This window comes from Daldinia decipiens (genome assembly GCF_022478715.1).
Source record: "Daldinia decipiens strain CBS 113046 unplaced genomic scaffold F4813scaffold_16, whole genome shotgun sequence".
NCBI classification, from domain to species: Eukaryota; Fungi; Ascomycota; class Sordariomycetes; order Xylariales; family Hypoxylaceae; genus Daldinia; species Daldinia decipiens.
In genome coordinates, this window is record NW_026054559.1 from 137,964 (window position 1) to 155,835 (window position 17,872).

At 49.8% G+C, this 17,872-nt stretch overlaps 4 protein-coding genes across 4 annotated transcripts; 1 reads left to right on the top strand and 3 right to left on the bottom strand.

Moving 5' to 3' along the window:
• Positions 1-1,377: 1,377 nt before the first annotated feature.
• Positions 1,378-3,714, bottom strand: F4813DRAFT_70082 (uncharacterized protein). The gene is made up of 2 exons (XM_049248790.1): positions 2,881-3,714; positions 1,378-2,817 (listed from the first exon to the last, which is right to left on the bottom strand). Exons 1-2 carry the CDS (start codon positions 3,396-3,398, stop codon positions 1,524-1,526), a joined length of 1,812 nt encoding a protein of 603 aa, XP_049099577.1. The 5' UTR covers positions 3,399-3,714; the 3' UTR covers positions 1,378-1,523.
• Positions 3,715-4,031: 317 nt separating this feature from the next.
• On the top strand, positions 4,032-9,356 carry F4813DRAFT_389348 (uncharacterized protein; the record flags this gene model as incomplete). Its single annotated transcript, XM_049246816.1, has 3 exons — positions 4,032-5,791; positions 5,843-7,728; positions 7,855-9,356. 3 exons carry the CDS (start codon positions 4,032-4,034, stop codon positions 9,354-9,356), a joined length of 5,148 nt encoding a protein of 1,715 aa, XP_049099578.1.
• Positions 9,357-9,774: 418 nt separating this feature from the next.
• Positions 9,775-11,085, bottom strand: F4813DRAFT_359094 (GroES-like protein). Its single transcript, XM_049243292.1, has 2 exons — positions 10,796-11,085; positions 9,775-10,731 (listed from the first exon to the last, which is right to left on the bottom strand). The coding sequence occupies exons 1-2, from the start codon at positions 10,993-10,995 to the stop codon at positions 9,819-9,821; spliced, it is 1,113 nt and encodes a 370-aa protein (XP_049099579.1). The 5' UTR covers positions 10,996-11,085; the 3' UTR covers positions 9,775-9,818.
• Positions 11,086-11,471: 386 nt separating this feature from the next.
• On the bottom strand, positions 11,472-17,577 carry F4813DRAFT_359095 (uncharacterized protein). Its single transcript, XM_049243293.1, has 2 exons — positions 12,268-17,577; positions 11,472-12,214 (listed from the first exon to the last, which is right to left on the bottom strand). The coding sequence occupies exons 1-2, from the start codon at positions 17,067-17,069 to the stop codon at positions 11,824-11,826; spliced, it is 5,193 nt and encodes a 1,730-aa protein (XP_049099580.1). The 5' UTR covers positions 17,070-17,577; the 3' UTR covers positions 11,472-11,823.
• Positions 17,578-17,872: the final 295 nt, after the last annotated feature.

The following is a 17,872-nucleotide window of genomic DNA, read 5'->3' on the forward strand; positions in this document are numbered from 1 at the left end:
GGCAAAAAGTTGTGTCTTCTCCGCACGCGTCGGTTTGGCGTTTTGGCGTCGGTCGCGTTAATAGCACGATGCAGCATGATGCAGCCCACAACTCATGCAACTCATGCAGCTCATGCAGCTTTTTAGTAGGAGGATCCGTAGCTTAAATCAGATTTATGAGATTATGAGACAAGTCCTAAACTAAGACCTGTCTAGCCCGGATGAAAGAGCCTAGTATAAGTGTTTCAAGAAGCTGCAGAAAAAGACAAAAGAAAAGAAGAAAACCTCTTTACGCGTCTTAGGTATTTTGTTCATTTTATTAATTACGATGATCTCCATATAAACGCGCCAAGGTTTTTATTCTCTTAACTCTCCTCTTCCCTGCAGTTGGGCAGTTGGGTAAGTCTAGCTAATCAATTTCTGCAAGCCATCATCTCATAGCCGTACGCCTCCTCACCGTTTCGAGCTAAGTAAGAGCCCATACATCTAAGATCGCTCTGATCAGTATAAAAAAAAAAAAAAAAAAAACCTGCTTCACTCCGAGCGCCCGCACCGAATCAATCAACAGGCGGAGATGAACACACCCGTGCTGTAGGATTTTGCGAATAAGCATCAACGCTATTGCGCGGGCTCGAAGGCCTGCATCTGTAGCCTTGATAAGTTGTAAGGAGTGTTGTAATTATTAGACAGGGGCTGAATGGCCATAGCCTATCTAATGTCGCTGAAGCCAGCTCCTAATAAATATTGATGATAATACCTAAATAGGAGAGAATACGACGGTACCGCTCTTCCAGTCGCTGCATATGTTGGCACCTATGTAGGTTAGTATATTAACTTCATTTGTCATAGCATCCAGACTGTTGGGTTCGTGAGAAAGAAACTGGTCTTTTTTTTTCTTTCCCACGCAAGGGCAAGTCTACATTTCCTTTTTCTCGTGCCATCTATGAAGTAGCAACGGGAAAAAAAGGACAAGAATATTCAGACCGGGGCTCTAATTGGCGAGCTAGCAGCTACTAATATCTTTGCACAATCTCCGAGCGCTGTGCTGTCGTCACCGGGCGATTTCGGTTATGCAGGTTACAATTTCTTTGGGAGCGGCATGAGCTACAATTATACTATGTATGTATCCAAGCTGACAGGCTATTATGTCTCCCTGAAGATCTTTCTGAGTAGAAAATTACGTAGTGCCTTTACTGCGACGTGATGAGCGTATAGAGGCTTTATTATATATGTATGCACAACTAAATCCATAATTACTGATACGAAGTGGTATTTCAAATTTACAGTCGCCGGCGCCGTAAATGGCACTTCATACAGATTCACCTTGGCCTCTCTCAACAGGTATTTATTCCTATTGACACGTGACATTGAACGACCACAAGTCGTTTTATTCTCTTCATCATATAAGGGAGGGGGGAGAGTAAGGGAGAGGCAATGCGATGTAGTGCTACGGCTTGCTAATCTCATATAACTAACTACCTAACCTAATGTAATCTAGAATACCTCCTACAATATAAACATCGACATCGCTCTAGACTAACCTTCTACCTACGTCCAAACCTATGTCCGAATAGTTTCTTCTCCCCAACGCCGGTATAGTCCGACTTCGCAAAATCCTTAGGGCCTAGGAACTGCTCTCGCCATCCAGGCGTCTCTTTCGCAACTTCCCATTGCTCCCCCGTGCGTGGCTCCAACACTACCCTCTCCTGTGCTTTCGTGATTGTTCGCTGGCTAGCTTTGTCGAATTCTCTATGCAGGACTGCTAACTCGCTCTTCCCGCGAACGCCTGGCCAGTCTGCGTCGATGAACGTCGATCCTCTCCCTTTTGCCGGGTCGAGGTTATGTATGAATATCACTTGATCCGGCGTCTTTGCTTCGGCCCGCAATCTTTGGAAGTGTTCCGGATATTTCAACCCGAGTTGCTTCTCGGTGTCGTACCGCAAGAGTGATGGCATGCGCCGTGCACCTAACACGTCTCTGCGATCTTCTCCCAGCCACATCTCCTTCGTAGTTGGTGCCGACCCTACGTAGCATGATTCGAACGGTATCATGCCGCTTAGACGATCTTTGAAGCTTGATGGGCCTGATGTGTCTTCGTTGATCCAGACCGGAACGAGGCCTCCAACAATCCTCGGTTCGTTAGGCCACACCGCTTGGTCGCCTTCCCCGACGAGCGATGCGCCGTCTTTTGAACACACCGAGACTCGCATTTCGAAGAGTCTCCGCTCTTGGATATCAGATACTGTTCGGATCTTCGTAACACCCTGCGCGGCGTAATACTTGAAGTCGACGTTTAGGTGGCGGAGATCATCCAAAGATAAGTTGGGCAGAGTTGCTCCGCTGTCGAGGAGCGTCTCGAAGCAACACGAAACCTCAGCATCCCGCCTCCCTACTCTGTCCTTGACGAAGCCTCTAGGTGTCTTTCTCATTACTAGGCCCCTATCGACAGCAAACCGCATATTCACCGTATAACTCCCGAAAAAGTAGTTATGTCTACTCCCGTTATTATTGAGGCACAGCGCCTTATTCGCCACCGCTTCGGAGCCGGGGCCTGCAAGCGGAGGTTCTTGCCAGAGCCATCCGGGTCCGTATTTTGCAATATACCTGTCTAACCTCTCCTGCCTGTCTACGCAGAAGGATTGGTATGAGGGGCAGACGTCAACGATATGTCCGCCGTAGATGAGTGTAAAATGGTTCGAATATGCGATCTCCCCAGATTGATACCCTTGGATGGCAGCTCGGATGTTGACTTCCTCACCTTCACATTGGCAAGTATCGAGGGCCCAGTTCAGCGAGTCTAGTCGTTCACCGATACGTATCTTCTCTTCTCGCTTATCTCTGTGAGAGGTTATTAGTTATTATACACATTTCTTGGAAAATAAGGGTTTAAAGTATACATACTGGGGCATATTGTTTTCTTCATCGTCCTCCATTTCCGATCGCTCTTGGATCAACTCATCGAGGATTTTCTGATTGTGTGCGACTTGGTGCGGAGAATGTTCCTGGTGGTATCTTACGATATATCGTTGTCGTTCGATCTCGCGATTCTTTTCCTCGATGTAACTCAAGTTCTCTCCTAAGCTCCCGATAACTAGCGTCTCCCAAGGCTTCCGCTCCTGAATGCCCTCAGCCTCTGTTAAGATCGGCTCGTCCGCACTCTCTTGTTCAATTGCTGCCTGTGTAGTGTTTGAATCGTCAATATCAGATTTTCCATCTCCTGTCTCTTCTTGCCGCTTGTCTTCGTTTGCAAGGCTAAATCGGGCGCGGAATTGACGTCTACGCCGTTGCCGAGCTCTGCGCTCCTCTTCTGGCATTCCAGTCCTTCGTATATTTCGCCCACGGCTCCGAGACGGCCCACCCCCGGTTTGTTGATCCGGAGATCCCTCTGGGAACTCCGGCAACTGGTTATCGTTGGACATTGCTGTCTACCTGTTCTATAAAATTGCAGTGTTTTAATTTTCGATCACATTTAGCTTCTTCACTGGTGTCTGTAGTAAATTTACAAATGGGTGCCGTGTTCTCTGGCTGTTCTGGCTGTGCTGGCTGTTGGCTTGCAAAGAATGGGAACGCCTCTAACACCGCAAACGGAAAGAGACGGATGGATTCAAGCATCTAGTGTGTTTGTCTTACCTTTTGGGCCATGATGTTTAGCCGTACAATAGCATTCTTTGTTGAAATCGGATCTTGGTAAAAGAAAGCTAAAAGCTGCCTCTGGAATGTTTAGCTTCTGCCCCTGGTAACTGCAGAATTCCTCCAAAGAGAAGACAAGAGCATAGGGTCCCAACTTGTTAATCGCGAGCGGAAATTTCGCCCATCCTCACGTCTCTTTCTTCTTGCTCATCTGTCGCTGTCGACGGGCAGACTCACGCTAAGCACCCACCCAAGCAATCCATCAACGAAACGTTCTAGCTGACAATGAGCTTTGCTCGGTAAACTGGAATCACTGGATACACTACTCGTTGTCGTTTTGTAAACTGCTATAGAGCTTCTTAGTTGTTTTTTACTTTGGGAAGTTTAGAACGGTTGTGGCTCGAAGCGGCGCTCTAGATACGATGGGGGAGCCAAAACCGACGGCCGATGATGATATTTGGGACAAATCTATACCGGATGTGCCCGTAGGTCCTGGTGGGAAGGATCCTAGAATTATACTACCCTTAATCTTGAACTTTCTACTCGACGAAGACGTTTACAAACATCCACAATGGGATCGTCGGCTTGAGGAGGTTATCAAATATCTCGATGAAGCCGACCAGGCCCGTTATCGAGGCGATCTCGGCTACGATGACTCTTACACGCGCGCGGCGTTGGACGACGCGCTCATCATAGTCGACGTGCATAAGAGGTATCAGAAATGGAAATCCGGTCCAACTCGCTGGACGTCAGAAATCATACCTAGCCAGCGTGTTACTGGACGTCTTCCGAATTTTCCCGGTCAATCTCTTGTACAGCCTGCTCCCGAGAGAATGCGAAACAAACACATGCGCTACGATGAATTGCGCGAGATTCAAATCGACGGTATATTCCCTGAGTTGTCTGCGAGGGGAGTTAGAGCGGTCGAGTACTATCAGAGTGCTGAGGAGCTTTACTTCGAAAATTGCCTTAAACCCGGTACCTACGACCCGCGTATTTTTAACGGGTTTAGATACGAAAATGAGATGTATGAACACTGCATTAGGAGTGGAGTGGAGGAAACTTGTAGACTGATTCCACCTCGACTTGCCGACGAAATTCCTACTGTGTTTGATGATGATCAGCAGAAATCCAAAGATGAGCTCACCGAGGCTGAAAGAATGGAAACCCTGAGAGAATTCTATGATGCGCGAGGTTGGCAGCGGGCCGCGCTTCAGCAATGCCTAAACATGTTCACCAACTACGAGAACAGAATTCTCAATACCCCATGGCGCCGAGTAGTTCTGCCATACGAACAGCCTAACTCGGATTTGAAGGAGATAGTTTACCAGCCCCGGGCACTTCCTCCAGAGAAGGTCCATAAGAGTCTCAAGGAGCCGTATCCTTGGGTATACTGGTATAACCAATATCATGAGCTTATCCAGGTTCTAGCTGGCTGGCAGCGCCGTCGCTATAACTTAGAAAACTGGGAGGATTTCCAAAGAGCTGCACTTCCCGCCAATTTCCAAGGTCCTTATGTCAATAAAGGCCTTTCGGTATATAACGACCACTGGCTTAGGATGGGCGCATATCTAAAACGGCTACGTAAACATCTAGAGGACATCTTCGGCATAGCTCCCCGACCTTTCTTGCTGGCTATCCTAAGGGATATCCAAGCTGGGATAGAATGGCGCCCTAACCAGACGGGAGATGCCACTCAATGGAACCCCGACGAGGCAGAAACCCGTAGACAAGCCCGTCCAGATATTATGAGAAGGGAAAAGATCGATTGGGCTGAGTTAGATCCCTCTCTAAACTCACCTCCGACTATCTTGCTGCTTGACGAATCTGACGCGGCCTGGTTGAGATATCTCTGCCAGCCCTCCCGCACAGAGGAAATGTGCGACCCCAAGCTACAACCGGAGGATAACCTTACTATCCTTTTCGACCAGCGCCTCCAGGATTTCCTCAACAACCCAGGCGCATCTAACAGCCCGGGGATAGCTGGGATAGATATTTTCGAACCGGATGTAAAGCAGTGGAAAGAGAAGCAAAATAAGACTAGACCAACCCTAGATGAGGCACTCGCATACATTAACGGTGGTGGAGGCGCCGGGAAGTCTCATGCAAACGAGACCTATCAGTTTACGCGTGGGGAAGCCATGGACCAGTTGAAAATACTTAGTAACCTAGGTCGAGTCAAGTAAGTTTAATTGCCATATGTTAAGTCAGTGAGTTTATTAACGGGAACTAGGTACATACAGACGAAGGACCCAAGCAAGCCCCAGGAAGAGTGGGATACATATATCGTACGACCGAAATACGTAGTACATCCCGAGAATCGTGTCTACTGGCGCCATAAAGATCAAGGGTCATTCCTCTCCAACCAGACTTTGTATCGAAAAGCAATAGTCGAGCATTTAGAAAACAAATATGGGCTTGGTGGCCCAAAAACTCCTATTGCAAGAGATGAGTTTAAACACATCCTTGACCATCTTGGAGACGACACGTTGCCCGACAAGTTGGCAGAAAGTACAACCGATCAACCTAAAGGCGCCAATGAAGATGCCGAGGATTACTACGAGGATATGGACGATGAGTCAGTAGTTGAACTTAGTAGTCACGAATTATTAGAGCAGCGAATCCAACCCGAGATTGGTTGGGTTCGGGGCTCGTATCCTGAGGGGGGACTGGAAGAGAGACGCAACGCGCCTAGCTGGTCCGACCTAGTTCCTTGGGAGATATTAGGAAAGCTATCAGCTGGGAGAATCACCGATGATATGCGTGAGCAAATCCGCGAGGAAGCCTATAGACACCGTCGTCTTCCGCCCCCGGAAAGGACTGTCCAGTTCTTTCGAAACCTCGCCTATCGAATGGGACGTACAATAGCGCACGTCGAGGAAATTGAACGCAGACTCCAGTACTCAGTGTATGATAGTGCGTCCGGAACCCCAAAAACGCAACAGTGGAATGCAATTTCTACGGAGGCCTTCAAACAGGCTTACGAACATTGGCACCTTTCTATTGAGAACGGCGTAGGACCAATAGAGTTCCTACCGCCAACTACGCAGGATGTTGTCAACAAAGTAGACCCCGACGGGCTTCTGCGACGTGAGTTCATGGATTACAATCCGGAAGACATCATTCGAGAAGGCATCATTAGAAACTGCGTCGAGAATCGCAACACAATGTACCCCGGCCGTATTGAGGCTCTTGAGGATTCGTCAGGTTATTACATCAATGACAGCAAATTCAAACCAAACAAAATACTCAGCGGCTATAAACGGCCAAGTCTATTCAAATGGGCTACAGAAGCGCAGAGGCGGTATCAAGCCCCGTATACTCGCGGGGCCTTCTTCCACATGTTGCGTTGGCCAGTATACCACCAGAATAGGCGTCTACAGGAACTCATCAAGCAACGACGAGATGAAGTGTCAAGAGTAGAACCAAGCCTTCCGGATCAGAACTATGGCATACTAATGCCTAGGTTTCCCGAAAGAGTAGTAGACCGACGAGCGGAGGGATCCACATGGTATCCCTGGCCAGACAATCGTTGGATTTTCAGTCCGAGAACAAAGCCAACGACTTCGGAAAATGGTACAAAGGCTCATGGGGGGACAAAGAACCCAGAACGGACAGAGGTCTCAGAACAGACAAAGGCCCCTGGCAACACAAAGCATTCCTCAAGTACAAAGCCCTCGAACGAGACATCTACTCAAGTAACCCCTCAAGAGGACCCCCGAGAAGTTCCTCAAGTTAACCCTCAAGTTAACCCCCAAGAGATTCCTCAAGAGATTCCTCAAGATACTAAAGATATTCCTCAAGAGAATAATCAAAACCCGCCACAGGGGTACCCACAATATATTCCTCAACCATCTGTTGAAGAGATACCTGAAGAGATCCCCGAAGAGATTCCTCAACAGACAACTAAGCAACCACAACCCATCATTGATACTGACGACTCTGATAACATGACGGTGGTAAAGAAAGTACCATTAAAAATGCCGAAGGGCAAGAAGCATCGGCAGCAGCTGATACCGATCACCAAGCCGGAGGAACGCTTCATGCCAGGTCCCGCCATCTTTCCTATGGCTGAGACCCTTCTACAATCTGTTGTCCTCAGTCGTAAACTTGAAGGCGGTAAGTCACATATATACTCTCATACCTGTCTACCTAATCACCTACGTACCTAGTCCAGTTATAAAACATTCTCATTCAACAACGTCCACAACCTCTACGTGGTCGATGCTAACCAAGTCATCGTAGTGCTTTACCCCCAGCCTAAACTTAACGTATGGGGGAAGATACGCAAGGCCTACAAGGCCATGACAGATGTCGAAGCGCCTCTAGTCCCCTTGCTGCCACCGACCAGCGATTCGGACATCCCTCGCAGCACCTCCAAGAAGCGCAAGATCCCGGCTGACTTTATCCTGCCTCCTACAAAGGTTACTAAGAAGCTGAACACTGGAGGCAAAGATGGTCAAGGCACTGTTCCGACCCCGAAGCCCATGCCCACGCCCGCAGATCCAACACCGACGCCTAGGCCTAGGCCTGTCCCTCGTCCCAAGGGCAAGACTGTGCCGGACCCCCCGGAACCTACTCCAAGACCGTATAAGATACCTCCTCCTATTCGGAGTTGGCCCGTTGAAGATGAAGATGAGCCTGAGCCTGAGCCTGAGCCCCAGCCTCAGCCTCAGCCTACTCCTGCTCCCGGGCCTGCTCCTAGGCCTCGAATCCGGCCTGTACCCCAGCCTCGGCCTGTGCCTCAGCCTAGTCCTGCACCCCAGCCTACCCCTGGGCCTCGAGTCTGGCCTGCACCTCAGCCTGCTCCTGCACCCCAGCCTGCTCCTGTGCCCCAGCCTCAGCCTACACCGCGGCCTCAGCCTGTCCCTCAGCCCCAACCTGGTCCTCGGGTTCAGCCGGTTCCTCGCCCCCAGCCTGGACCTCCGGTTCCACCTGGACCTCGACCAGGACCAGCAGTTGATCCCAAGTCGCTATTTGGCCAAACCCCGAGTCCGAAACCACAGCCCCAGCCCCGCGTGGATCCGGTTAAAAACTTGTTTGGCCAGAAGAACACCCCGGTTGACCAGCCCGGTACCAAGACATACCGCGATTGGCTCAAGGAAGGCTCCGACAAGCCAGCGGACTCCACGCCGGAAGGCCCCGGTTCCTGGAAGTACACGCCCCTCCCTGGCCTTGACAACCATCTGAAAGCCGAAGAGAAGGCCAAGACCGGCCGCGTCGTCGACCCGCCGCGCCCGCCACATCCCACACTTGACACGCAAGACGCAGCAGAGAACCCGCACGCAGACCAACAGGCCCTAGAGCGTGCCTTCCCGTTCGGCTGGGCTCCTCTAGGCCCTACCTTCGGGCTGGACGGCGCCCTGCAGGCCATATCCTTCAGCATGCGCCTGCAGGACCAGGAGGCTCTCTGGCTGCCCGCGACGTCGGCCCTGCGCGCCGCGTTCGACAACCCCGACTGCTTCGTCGGCACGAGCAGGATCGTCGAGGACCACAACCACTACGGCGTCACCATCCTGCAGGCCGAGGCCGCCCTGCAGCACTACGTCCGCGAGGACGGGCCCAACCCGCACCACGTCCAGCTGTGCTGCATCATCCGCATGCCCCCCGGCCGCGAGTACTACACCCACCTGGTGCCCGCCCCCAAGTTCACCGGCTCCACCACCCCGCGCCAGGTCTGGATCTACTGCACCGGTGCTAACGAGTTCGCGCCTGTGTTCCCCGCCGCGCCGCGCAAGCAGAGCTAAACAAGGAGAAGAAGAAGAAAACAAAAAGGCTCTTGATACGATATGATTTAGTATCATCAACGGTGTGTTGTCGCACAGAAAGACGCCACGCCCTCGTTCCGGACAAGCGAGCATATATATACAGCTCCTAAAATTGGGTTTCCTTTGTTGTATTGGACTAGACAGTTAATGCTTCCTTTTGTTGTTAGTCAGATTGATTTATACGGGAGGTAGGTAGGGGGGTGGGCTGTCGGGAGGGGAGGACTTCTACCGTCTTGGTCTCAGGGGTAAGGGGTAGTAAGGTAGGAGAGGAGACCCGTCGGCCTGTATTTTAAGGGAATTCTTTTTCGTTTCGTTTTTAATCGGAGTGGTAGTTTTATAGTTATTCGCATTGCATCTTCCAAGTTATTTCTTCTGACTTATCATGCATACCGTGACAGTATAAATAATGGTTAACTAGTTACAAATACTTGTACATCTCTCCTATTTCGCAATCTTAATCACTAGCTTTCCGACTCCGCCCTTTCCCGTAGCTACTTTCTGCGCCTCCCTTCTCACGGCATCAATGTCCTCGAGTTCGACAACGCGGTGAATACTCTTGACCTTACCCATAGCTACGATCTCGCCAGCGCGCTCGAGGTCCTCGCGTGCACCGGGGTTGCCAGAGTGAAACTCGTGTTTAACGTTTGTGCCGCGCAGTTTAAATTTATACCACAGCTGCGCAAGTCCCACGAGCCAGTACGTAAAAAATGGCAGCGGTGGTAGCATAAGGCGCAACAGCCCCGGCGATGGCACGCTTGCGATAGACGCTACGACGCCTACATCCGGCTTCGCTAGCGGGAAAGTGCTCGCAACGATCCATTGCGTGTTGTACACCATGTCTATGCTTCCCGGGGGTATGGCATCCGTCAGCTTCGTCACGCTCGTGTAGTCGATGACCTGGTCGACGAGTCCCGGGAGGTACTGCTCCACGAGCGGAATCTTGGCTGTGGACACGGTGGTAATGATTTTACCGACGCCGTACACATTCTTTAGCACCTGTATAGCGACGGAGCCAGTGGCACTTAAACCACCAGATACAAATACGGTCTTGCCTTCGAGTCCATCGGTAACGCCGTTCTCGCGCATAAGGCGGAGACCCATCTCAATAGTTTGCAACGCGGTAGCAACGCTACCGATATTGCAGACCTCTTCAAATGGAGAGCCAGTAGGATTGGTAATCGTCAGGTTCTCCTGAGCTACGGCATACTCAGAGCAGAACCCCTTGTCGACGGTCACATCCATTGGCCGGGATCGTCCGAATGCGTAGACCTTGTCGCCGGGCTTGAATAATGTCACCCCTGACCCAACCTTGACGACGACGCCTGAGGCCTCGATGCCGATCTTGTGAGGCATTCTATCTTGGGTTAGTTGAATGATTTTTATGCAAAAGTTAAAAAAGGGGAATATAATAGACGTACTTCAATTCCCCGACTATATACCTCGCTGCTCCCCTCGCGAGCTGCGTATCACCTGTCGATATGGCCGCGGCATGTACCTTGATTAATACATCCTTAGGGCTTGTGACTGTCGGAACAGGCATATTGGCGACTTCCCAGCCGGTCGGCCAGCTATATTTCGGCGCTACGAGTGAACGCATTGTTTTTGGTAACGCGGTCATTCTGTCTCTCCTTGTCCTTTACTTGTAATTTCATGAATTTTAAATTAAAGTATAGAAAAAAATTCATACATTTAAAATATCGAAACATTCCGATTAGAGTCCTTATATATAGGTAGGTAGGCTTGGGCAAGGCGTACCGGCAGACCCCGGTTCTTGCATTCGGTGGCTTTCGGCGGTTGCTCCACATCTTCGCCGCCGAGCCCCACCGAAAGCTCCGCCGAAAGAAAGCACGACAGTTGATTTGTAACGGCACATTCTAGAAAGACATGAGACACCAGGCCTGCGGATATCTTAGAAGTTCAATATGAAATACCATTGAATCTAAAAGCAATAGTGACTCCCTTAAAGAGTTAAAATATTACGGCTGAGCTGATCTTGGCTGGGCACATTCATCACGAAATCAAATAATCCAACTTAAACCTATTATCAGTGGGCAGATAGCGGCTATAAACATATCAGGGTCGGGAGGAGTCAAGTCGATTACAAATACGGTCTCATTGCCATAACATCATGAGTCTAGCCCTAAGTACATAAACATGCTATCTGATTCGCCGCCGCTGGTATCAATTTAAGGTACCAAGAGTTGCGAAGAACAAGGTCGAGTTCCAATACCTACCCCCAGCCAATCCCATCAGCATATATCTCTCGTAATTCTTAATCCGAACCCGCAGGAGCAACACGTCGCCTTACAAAACACCGTTGTCCCCCTTTGACCGAGTACCATACATCCTACCCCCCTTGCTCCGTCATATCCTTCGTCGCAGACGACTGCCTTTTAAGCACCAGACGTTTCCACGCAATTCTTCCACAGAGCACCAGCTCTACGGCTTATTGCGTCCGATAGAACTTCTTGTACAACAAATGGAGGAGGATATTGACATTGAGTCTCAAGTTACCCTCGAACACATTCATAAACTGGTGAGACTCGAACTGCGCCTGTAAAAGATCCTCGATCGGGATGAGAGCGCTCGCTCCTGGAATCTGGATATGGCCCCGGCTACCTTCGAGATTAAATACGCCTACCTCGTCGCACGAGATGGTGAGGTTGATATTACTCCAATCGCGTTCCGATACGCCTTGCCAAGACACGACAACACCTTTCTCGGCAAGAGCACGTACACTATACTTGTAAGAGCCAAATTTGGGAACACGACCTGAACGCTCAAGCTCTCGTTGATGATTGTACTGTTTCGTGAACGGAAGGAGGAATCGCTTTTTCCTATACCCTTTTTGTTAGCACAACGTATCTATAGAGGATCTTAATCATCTTACCCTTTATTCTTCTGCAGCGTAGCCATGGCCTGCTCGATATAGTCATCGTAGCTCTTGCGCTGCTGTTCTAGGTACTCAGCCTTCTCGTGTAGATTCCCGAGAGTGAGCCGTACTCCTTCTAACTCTCGTTGGCGTTGTATTCTACGGCGACTCTTCGTACGAATATCCAGCGCGATAGCATTCAAAATGTCTTGATAGTAATTATGTTTTGTAATTCGCCCCATCTGTTCTAGGTGCATGATGTTCTCTAGAGCATTGCGCTTCATGTCGTAGTATGACATCCGCGTTACGTCGACCATGTTGACGTCCGAGTATGCTCCCTTGGTATTGCTACCAGACGCGAAATCTTCCCTTAGGAGTGATTGCCATTTATGTTCGTCTTCTTGAGTGGGTGGGCGGACTAGGATTTCGAGAAGGTTGGCGCCCGTTTGCACACGAATAATGTACAGGATGCAGCGCTTAGTCTCCATAAAAAGAGCCTTGATATCCGCCTCCGGATCTTCCACATCATGGAGCTTAGGCGTCAAAAACATCTGGATATCGGAAGACCCAGACGCATTCATTTCACTCTCATTGTTCTTCGCACTCCCAAGGTCTTGCAAGATCTCACGAAGGACATCGTCGCGGTTGGGGCAGAGAGTCGGTATCTCGTGTGCTACGAGAGAATGGATTGCAAAGATATCCGTCATTTTGATATATAGCGTGGGTCGGTTCTTGGCGTAGAGATCATTGAATTCATCGATATCAAATTTATTTTCAGCATCCGCAACGGAGATCAAGTTATTCGTGATATGACCAAGTCGCTCGATCGACTCCCCTACAAAGGCATTGAGAGGTTGTAGGTAGATATTCTCACCGCCGAACGGACGGCCCGAGCAGATTTGGCCAAGGACTTTAGCAACCTCGCCTAGATTGCGCTTTTGAAGAGGGCTCAGAGTCTTCTCGATCACACCAACGTGCTCGGGGTTAACCAACGCAGGCTGTAGGTAAAAACGCCAAATCCAATTGCCAACAATTTGGAGCACATGGTGTTGAGGCTCACGCTGAAAGTGTTGGCATAATGCTTCGAACATCTGCCGGCAGATAAACCGCAGGCCGTAGGGCATTCGGGTAAGACGATCCTCTAGGGCGAGGAAGTATTGATCCGAGATTTCTCTGAGATCTCGGAGGTGGTCAATAAATAACTCGCGCGTTTCTGGGTCCTTGATTGCTAGATCTCGGGTTATGTCGAGTGGCCTCCGGCTGGGGCGACCGGTGCGTAGCTCTTCGTTATTGATGGCAGATCTGTATATTTGCATCGGGTCGCTCTCTAGATCTAAAGCGGGGTCCTCGACGATATTGTCTCGTATTAATGGACCGAGTAGGTCCCTGAGATATTTCCTGTCTCGTGGCGACCGACAATAATTCCCTAGTAGCTTCGACCAGAAGAAGTTTCTGCGAAGATACTCTTGAATAGAGTTACACGCGTCCACCTCTTCCCGTATCGATCTTGCGATGAGCTTGAGCAGGTAGTATTCCTCTCGTCTCTTTTGTGCATAGCCGAAAAGTCCCATCATGAGAAGTTCGATGCGCTTACATTCCTTCTCAGCTGTACCTAATTCTCTTAGTCGTCTGAAAAGTCGCGCTAGGTACTGTGGCTGAGTTTGGAGGTTGAAAAATAATTGCTGATAGGACTCTAGCTTCTTTCTCGAGCTCTTGTTGAGAGCTTTTAGGTCGAACTGATTGGCCGAAGCAATAGAGGCGTTGGCTAAGAGACTGCTAGTATGTCCACCGAAGGTATTTTGATGTCGGACGACTTCGTCAAGAGTGATCTTGTTCTTTACCAGTAGAGCGATTTTGATATCCAACTGATCGATATATTGCTCAAGCATCTCGTTCTGCCGAACTTGTTGAACCACTGTTTTTCGTAGTCTCTCGAACTCTATCTCTTCGTTGAAATCAAAGTCGCTGTCATTAAGAAGATGTACGAAGTTCTTCACTGCACCAACTGGTGGGTTTTTTCCGGTCGTGAGGCTTCGGTATGCCTCTCCCTGGAGCTTAGCGCGAACGAAACTTTGAATCTTGACTACCTTCTGCATGTTTTCTTCGAAGTGTTTCTTCTTGGCGGCAAACTGCTGTCGAACAATAAAGCCTTTGGCCAAGGATTGCAACTCAGCTATAGACTCTTCGTGTTCGTCAAGTTCGGCTAGCAGTTGACCGACGTCGCTACGCAGGAGCATGGCTCGGATAAGGGATTGTAATGAGACAATTTCGTCTTCGTGCGTTTGTAGTTCATCAAGAAGCAGAGAGTGCTGCTCTCTAAACAGGGACCCACGGATCCGAGCCTGAAGATCTATGATACTCATAGCGTGGCTTTCAAGAGAGTCGAGATCGGCTGTGATCCGCTGTCGTTCGAGCATGCCTCGAGCTAGTGATTGAAGCTCAAGTATGGATGGTTCATTGTCACTCAAAGCATCCAGCGTTTCGGTAATATCCCGACGTACTGCTGCTGCGCGAATATGAGCTTGTAGAGCTCCAATCTCAGGGGTATGTTGCGCTAGGTCAGCTTTTGTTGCCTGGACATCTTGTCGAAGTAGATTGCCGCGACAGATCGACTGAAGCGACTCCCATTTTGGACCAAAGCTAGCGAGCGCCTCGCGTTGTTCGTGGGTATGACTTCGCGTCAGCATCGCCCTGACTGCAGCCTGCAAACTAGTAACAGCTTCAGTCTCTTCCTCAAGGGAGTAGAGAACCTGGCTAACTTTCTCCCGCGCCAGCATTCCCCGTATTGCGGCCTGGAGACCAGTAACGGCTTGGGGTTCTTCTCCAAGGGAGTAAATATCTTGGCTAACCTTCTCCCGCGCTAACATTCCTCGTATCGCGGCTTGGAGACCAGTAACGGCTTGGGTTTCTTCCCCAAGGGAGTAGAGATCTTGGCTAATTTTTTCCCGCGTCAGCATTCCCCGTATTGCGGCCTGAAGCTGCAATACCGGACCGGACATACGACTCGTCTCCTGCTGCTGGGAAAGGAACTTTTTGCGTGCTAGTTGGCCTCGGAACACGGCTTGAATGCTTCGTATAGGACCGTCCGCCCGTGATAATTGAGATCGAGTCTCCTGTACCTGGCCACGAACTTTTGCGGCCCGTACCAAGCTCTGTAGTATCGTGATATCTTTTTCCTTGCTTTTCCAATAGTGCTCTCTACGTGCCATTCTATTCCGGGCCAGGAATCCACGAGCAGCACTCTGAAGATTGATAGCAAATTTGCGCATCTCCAACCGATACCCTATAACTTGGCGGGTCCAATCGCCGCGAATGCGCGCTTGGAGGTCAATGAGCCAGTCCTCCGAGTCCCACAGTCCCTGCATCATATGGCCAAGCCGCAATCGAAGCATAGCACCTCGCATCTGCGCCTGGAGGTCGAGGACGGCGGCCTCGTTTTCAGACAGTTCACGATCGATTCGTTCCTCTTCAGTCTCTTCAGGCTCAGGCACTGGCTCCACGCCGAAGTCCGCGCCCATGTTCCCGAAGCTAGGCATATTAACACCGAGCTTGTCGAGACCCTTTTGCATAGCCTCCAGCTCATGATGTTCAAACTCCAGTTGGCCAACCAGATTGCCTATCCTGAAATCTACAATACCCTTCCGGAATAAAAGCCAACTCAGGGCGTGTATGCAGTATATGACCTTGGGGATATTCTTCTTTTCGTAAAGGTCAATCAGTTCGAATCGGAATAAATCAGGTAGCTCGACCTCATCTAGGTACCGGAAAAAAGCGGCCACGTTATCCCAATGTCTTGCTTGGAGTCGTGGGTTCCGGAATATGCGAAATCGTCGAGTAGGGTTTAGAGCTTCTACAACCTCAGCTAAGGTGACACCATCTCTCAGAGCTTCTTCTAACTCGACAATAGGTGGAATCTGACGATGAATGACATCCTCAATCCACTCTTTTGCCTCGCCAATGTGGCAGAGATATTCGTATGCTTGGAGAAATTGTCTCTGCTTATCCATCCAGTTGCGCCCTTCGAATCCATAGCGATCACTGCGCTGTCCGCTCCTAGAGCCAGTCGCATTGCCTGCTCGCTGCAGTCTTCGTCGTCCACGCAGGCCAACCACCTCCTGGGCCTGGGAAGTAAGGGCGAATTCATCGGCAGAACTATCCTGGGCTAACTTGGATAAGGTGCGCAGTTGGTTTGTGGAGGAGCGACCCATCTGTTGTAAGTCGGGAGCAGCAAGAGTAGTAGGATGGACTACAAGATGAGAGGAGTGTGTCGGGCTCCCGGGCAAACTTGGGCGTCTAACATCGGATCGTGTGAGTACCATGGAAGTAGGCCGGGCATTTGGCGACTTGCTTTGGGGAGTAGGGGAAGTTTTCTCCCCGTATAGAGAAAGCTTGCCGATGTCAACACTTTGCCCGCGTTCTTGGCGGTCGCGACGTGGGGGTGTCTTGGGTTTTTCGAGTTGCTGTCCTGAAGCAGGTGGCTGCGGGAGCGGGCGTAAAGACTGTCTGGCCAAGTTATACATGATTTCCGGGTTCGCCTTAGGTTCATTATATATACTTGATCGCGGTGAGGAATGTCGAAGTGCAGTTTCGCTCATGCCACGTTTATGTGTAGCAATGGGTCTGCCATGGTCGTTCGAAGTTATCGATGATGCTGCGCTAGGTGGCCCAAAGTCAGACGGATCAGTATTATTAGAGTTGGCGGAGTAACCAGACGATGCAGACGATGAAGCGGCTGACAGTTGGCGATTGATAGAATTGGCCGTTGTGTCCAGGTAGTCAACAGTATATGATTGACGGAGAGGGTGAGGCCTGTTCGACATGTCGACTACTAAACCAGTATGCGATGATATTTCTCTACGTCAAGTTGAATTATACCACTGTCCGATATTGGAGTCCGCATCACAGCTATCGGAGCTGAAGTATATTAGGGTGTAGTCGTAGTCGAAGTAGTAATGATTATCGTATGCGATGCCAGGTCGTAATCAGGAATTACTGGCAGCCGGGTCTTATATGCCTTATTCGAATCTCGAAGTGAGTTGTAAACAAAGATACGAAAGCTCGGATACCCAAGGTGAGAGGCGTGCATTAGTAGGAAAAGGTGGGAAACATATCCGGTAACGCAAAACTATTTCCTTGGTTTCTTGGCCTTGTCTTAGAGAACGCGCGCTCTCAGCGCACTCATTAGAAATAGGATATGTATTTCCTACGATGATGTTGAGAAGAAGAGTGTAATGTAGAAAATTAGCTTTCAATTAAACAACTAGGTAAACACTGATCAACCGGGAGCGGCCTGAATTCAGCCTTACTTGTTGGTTGACAGGTGACGGGTGACGGAGCTTGAGGGAACCAAAAAACCGATGACCTGTAATCCTGTTTTTGGAAGTTTGTTTATTTATTCGGGTGGGGAGCAACGGGCACCTGCAGTATGTCTGCCCCTCACTTGACCAACCACAATCACCGCCACGGACCGGGTAGTGTATCAGCCACAAATGCCAGAGTCACACTCACAGATAAGATAGACGGGATCTTGTGGATTCACCAATTGTGAACTACCATTGGTTAAAAATCCTGTGGTACTAGTATGAAACTTGTTTTCCATATGGACTTGACGCATAAAAATAAG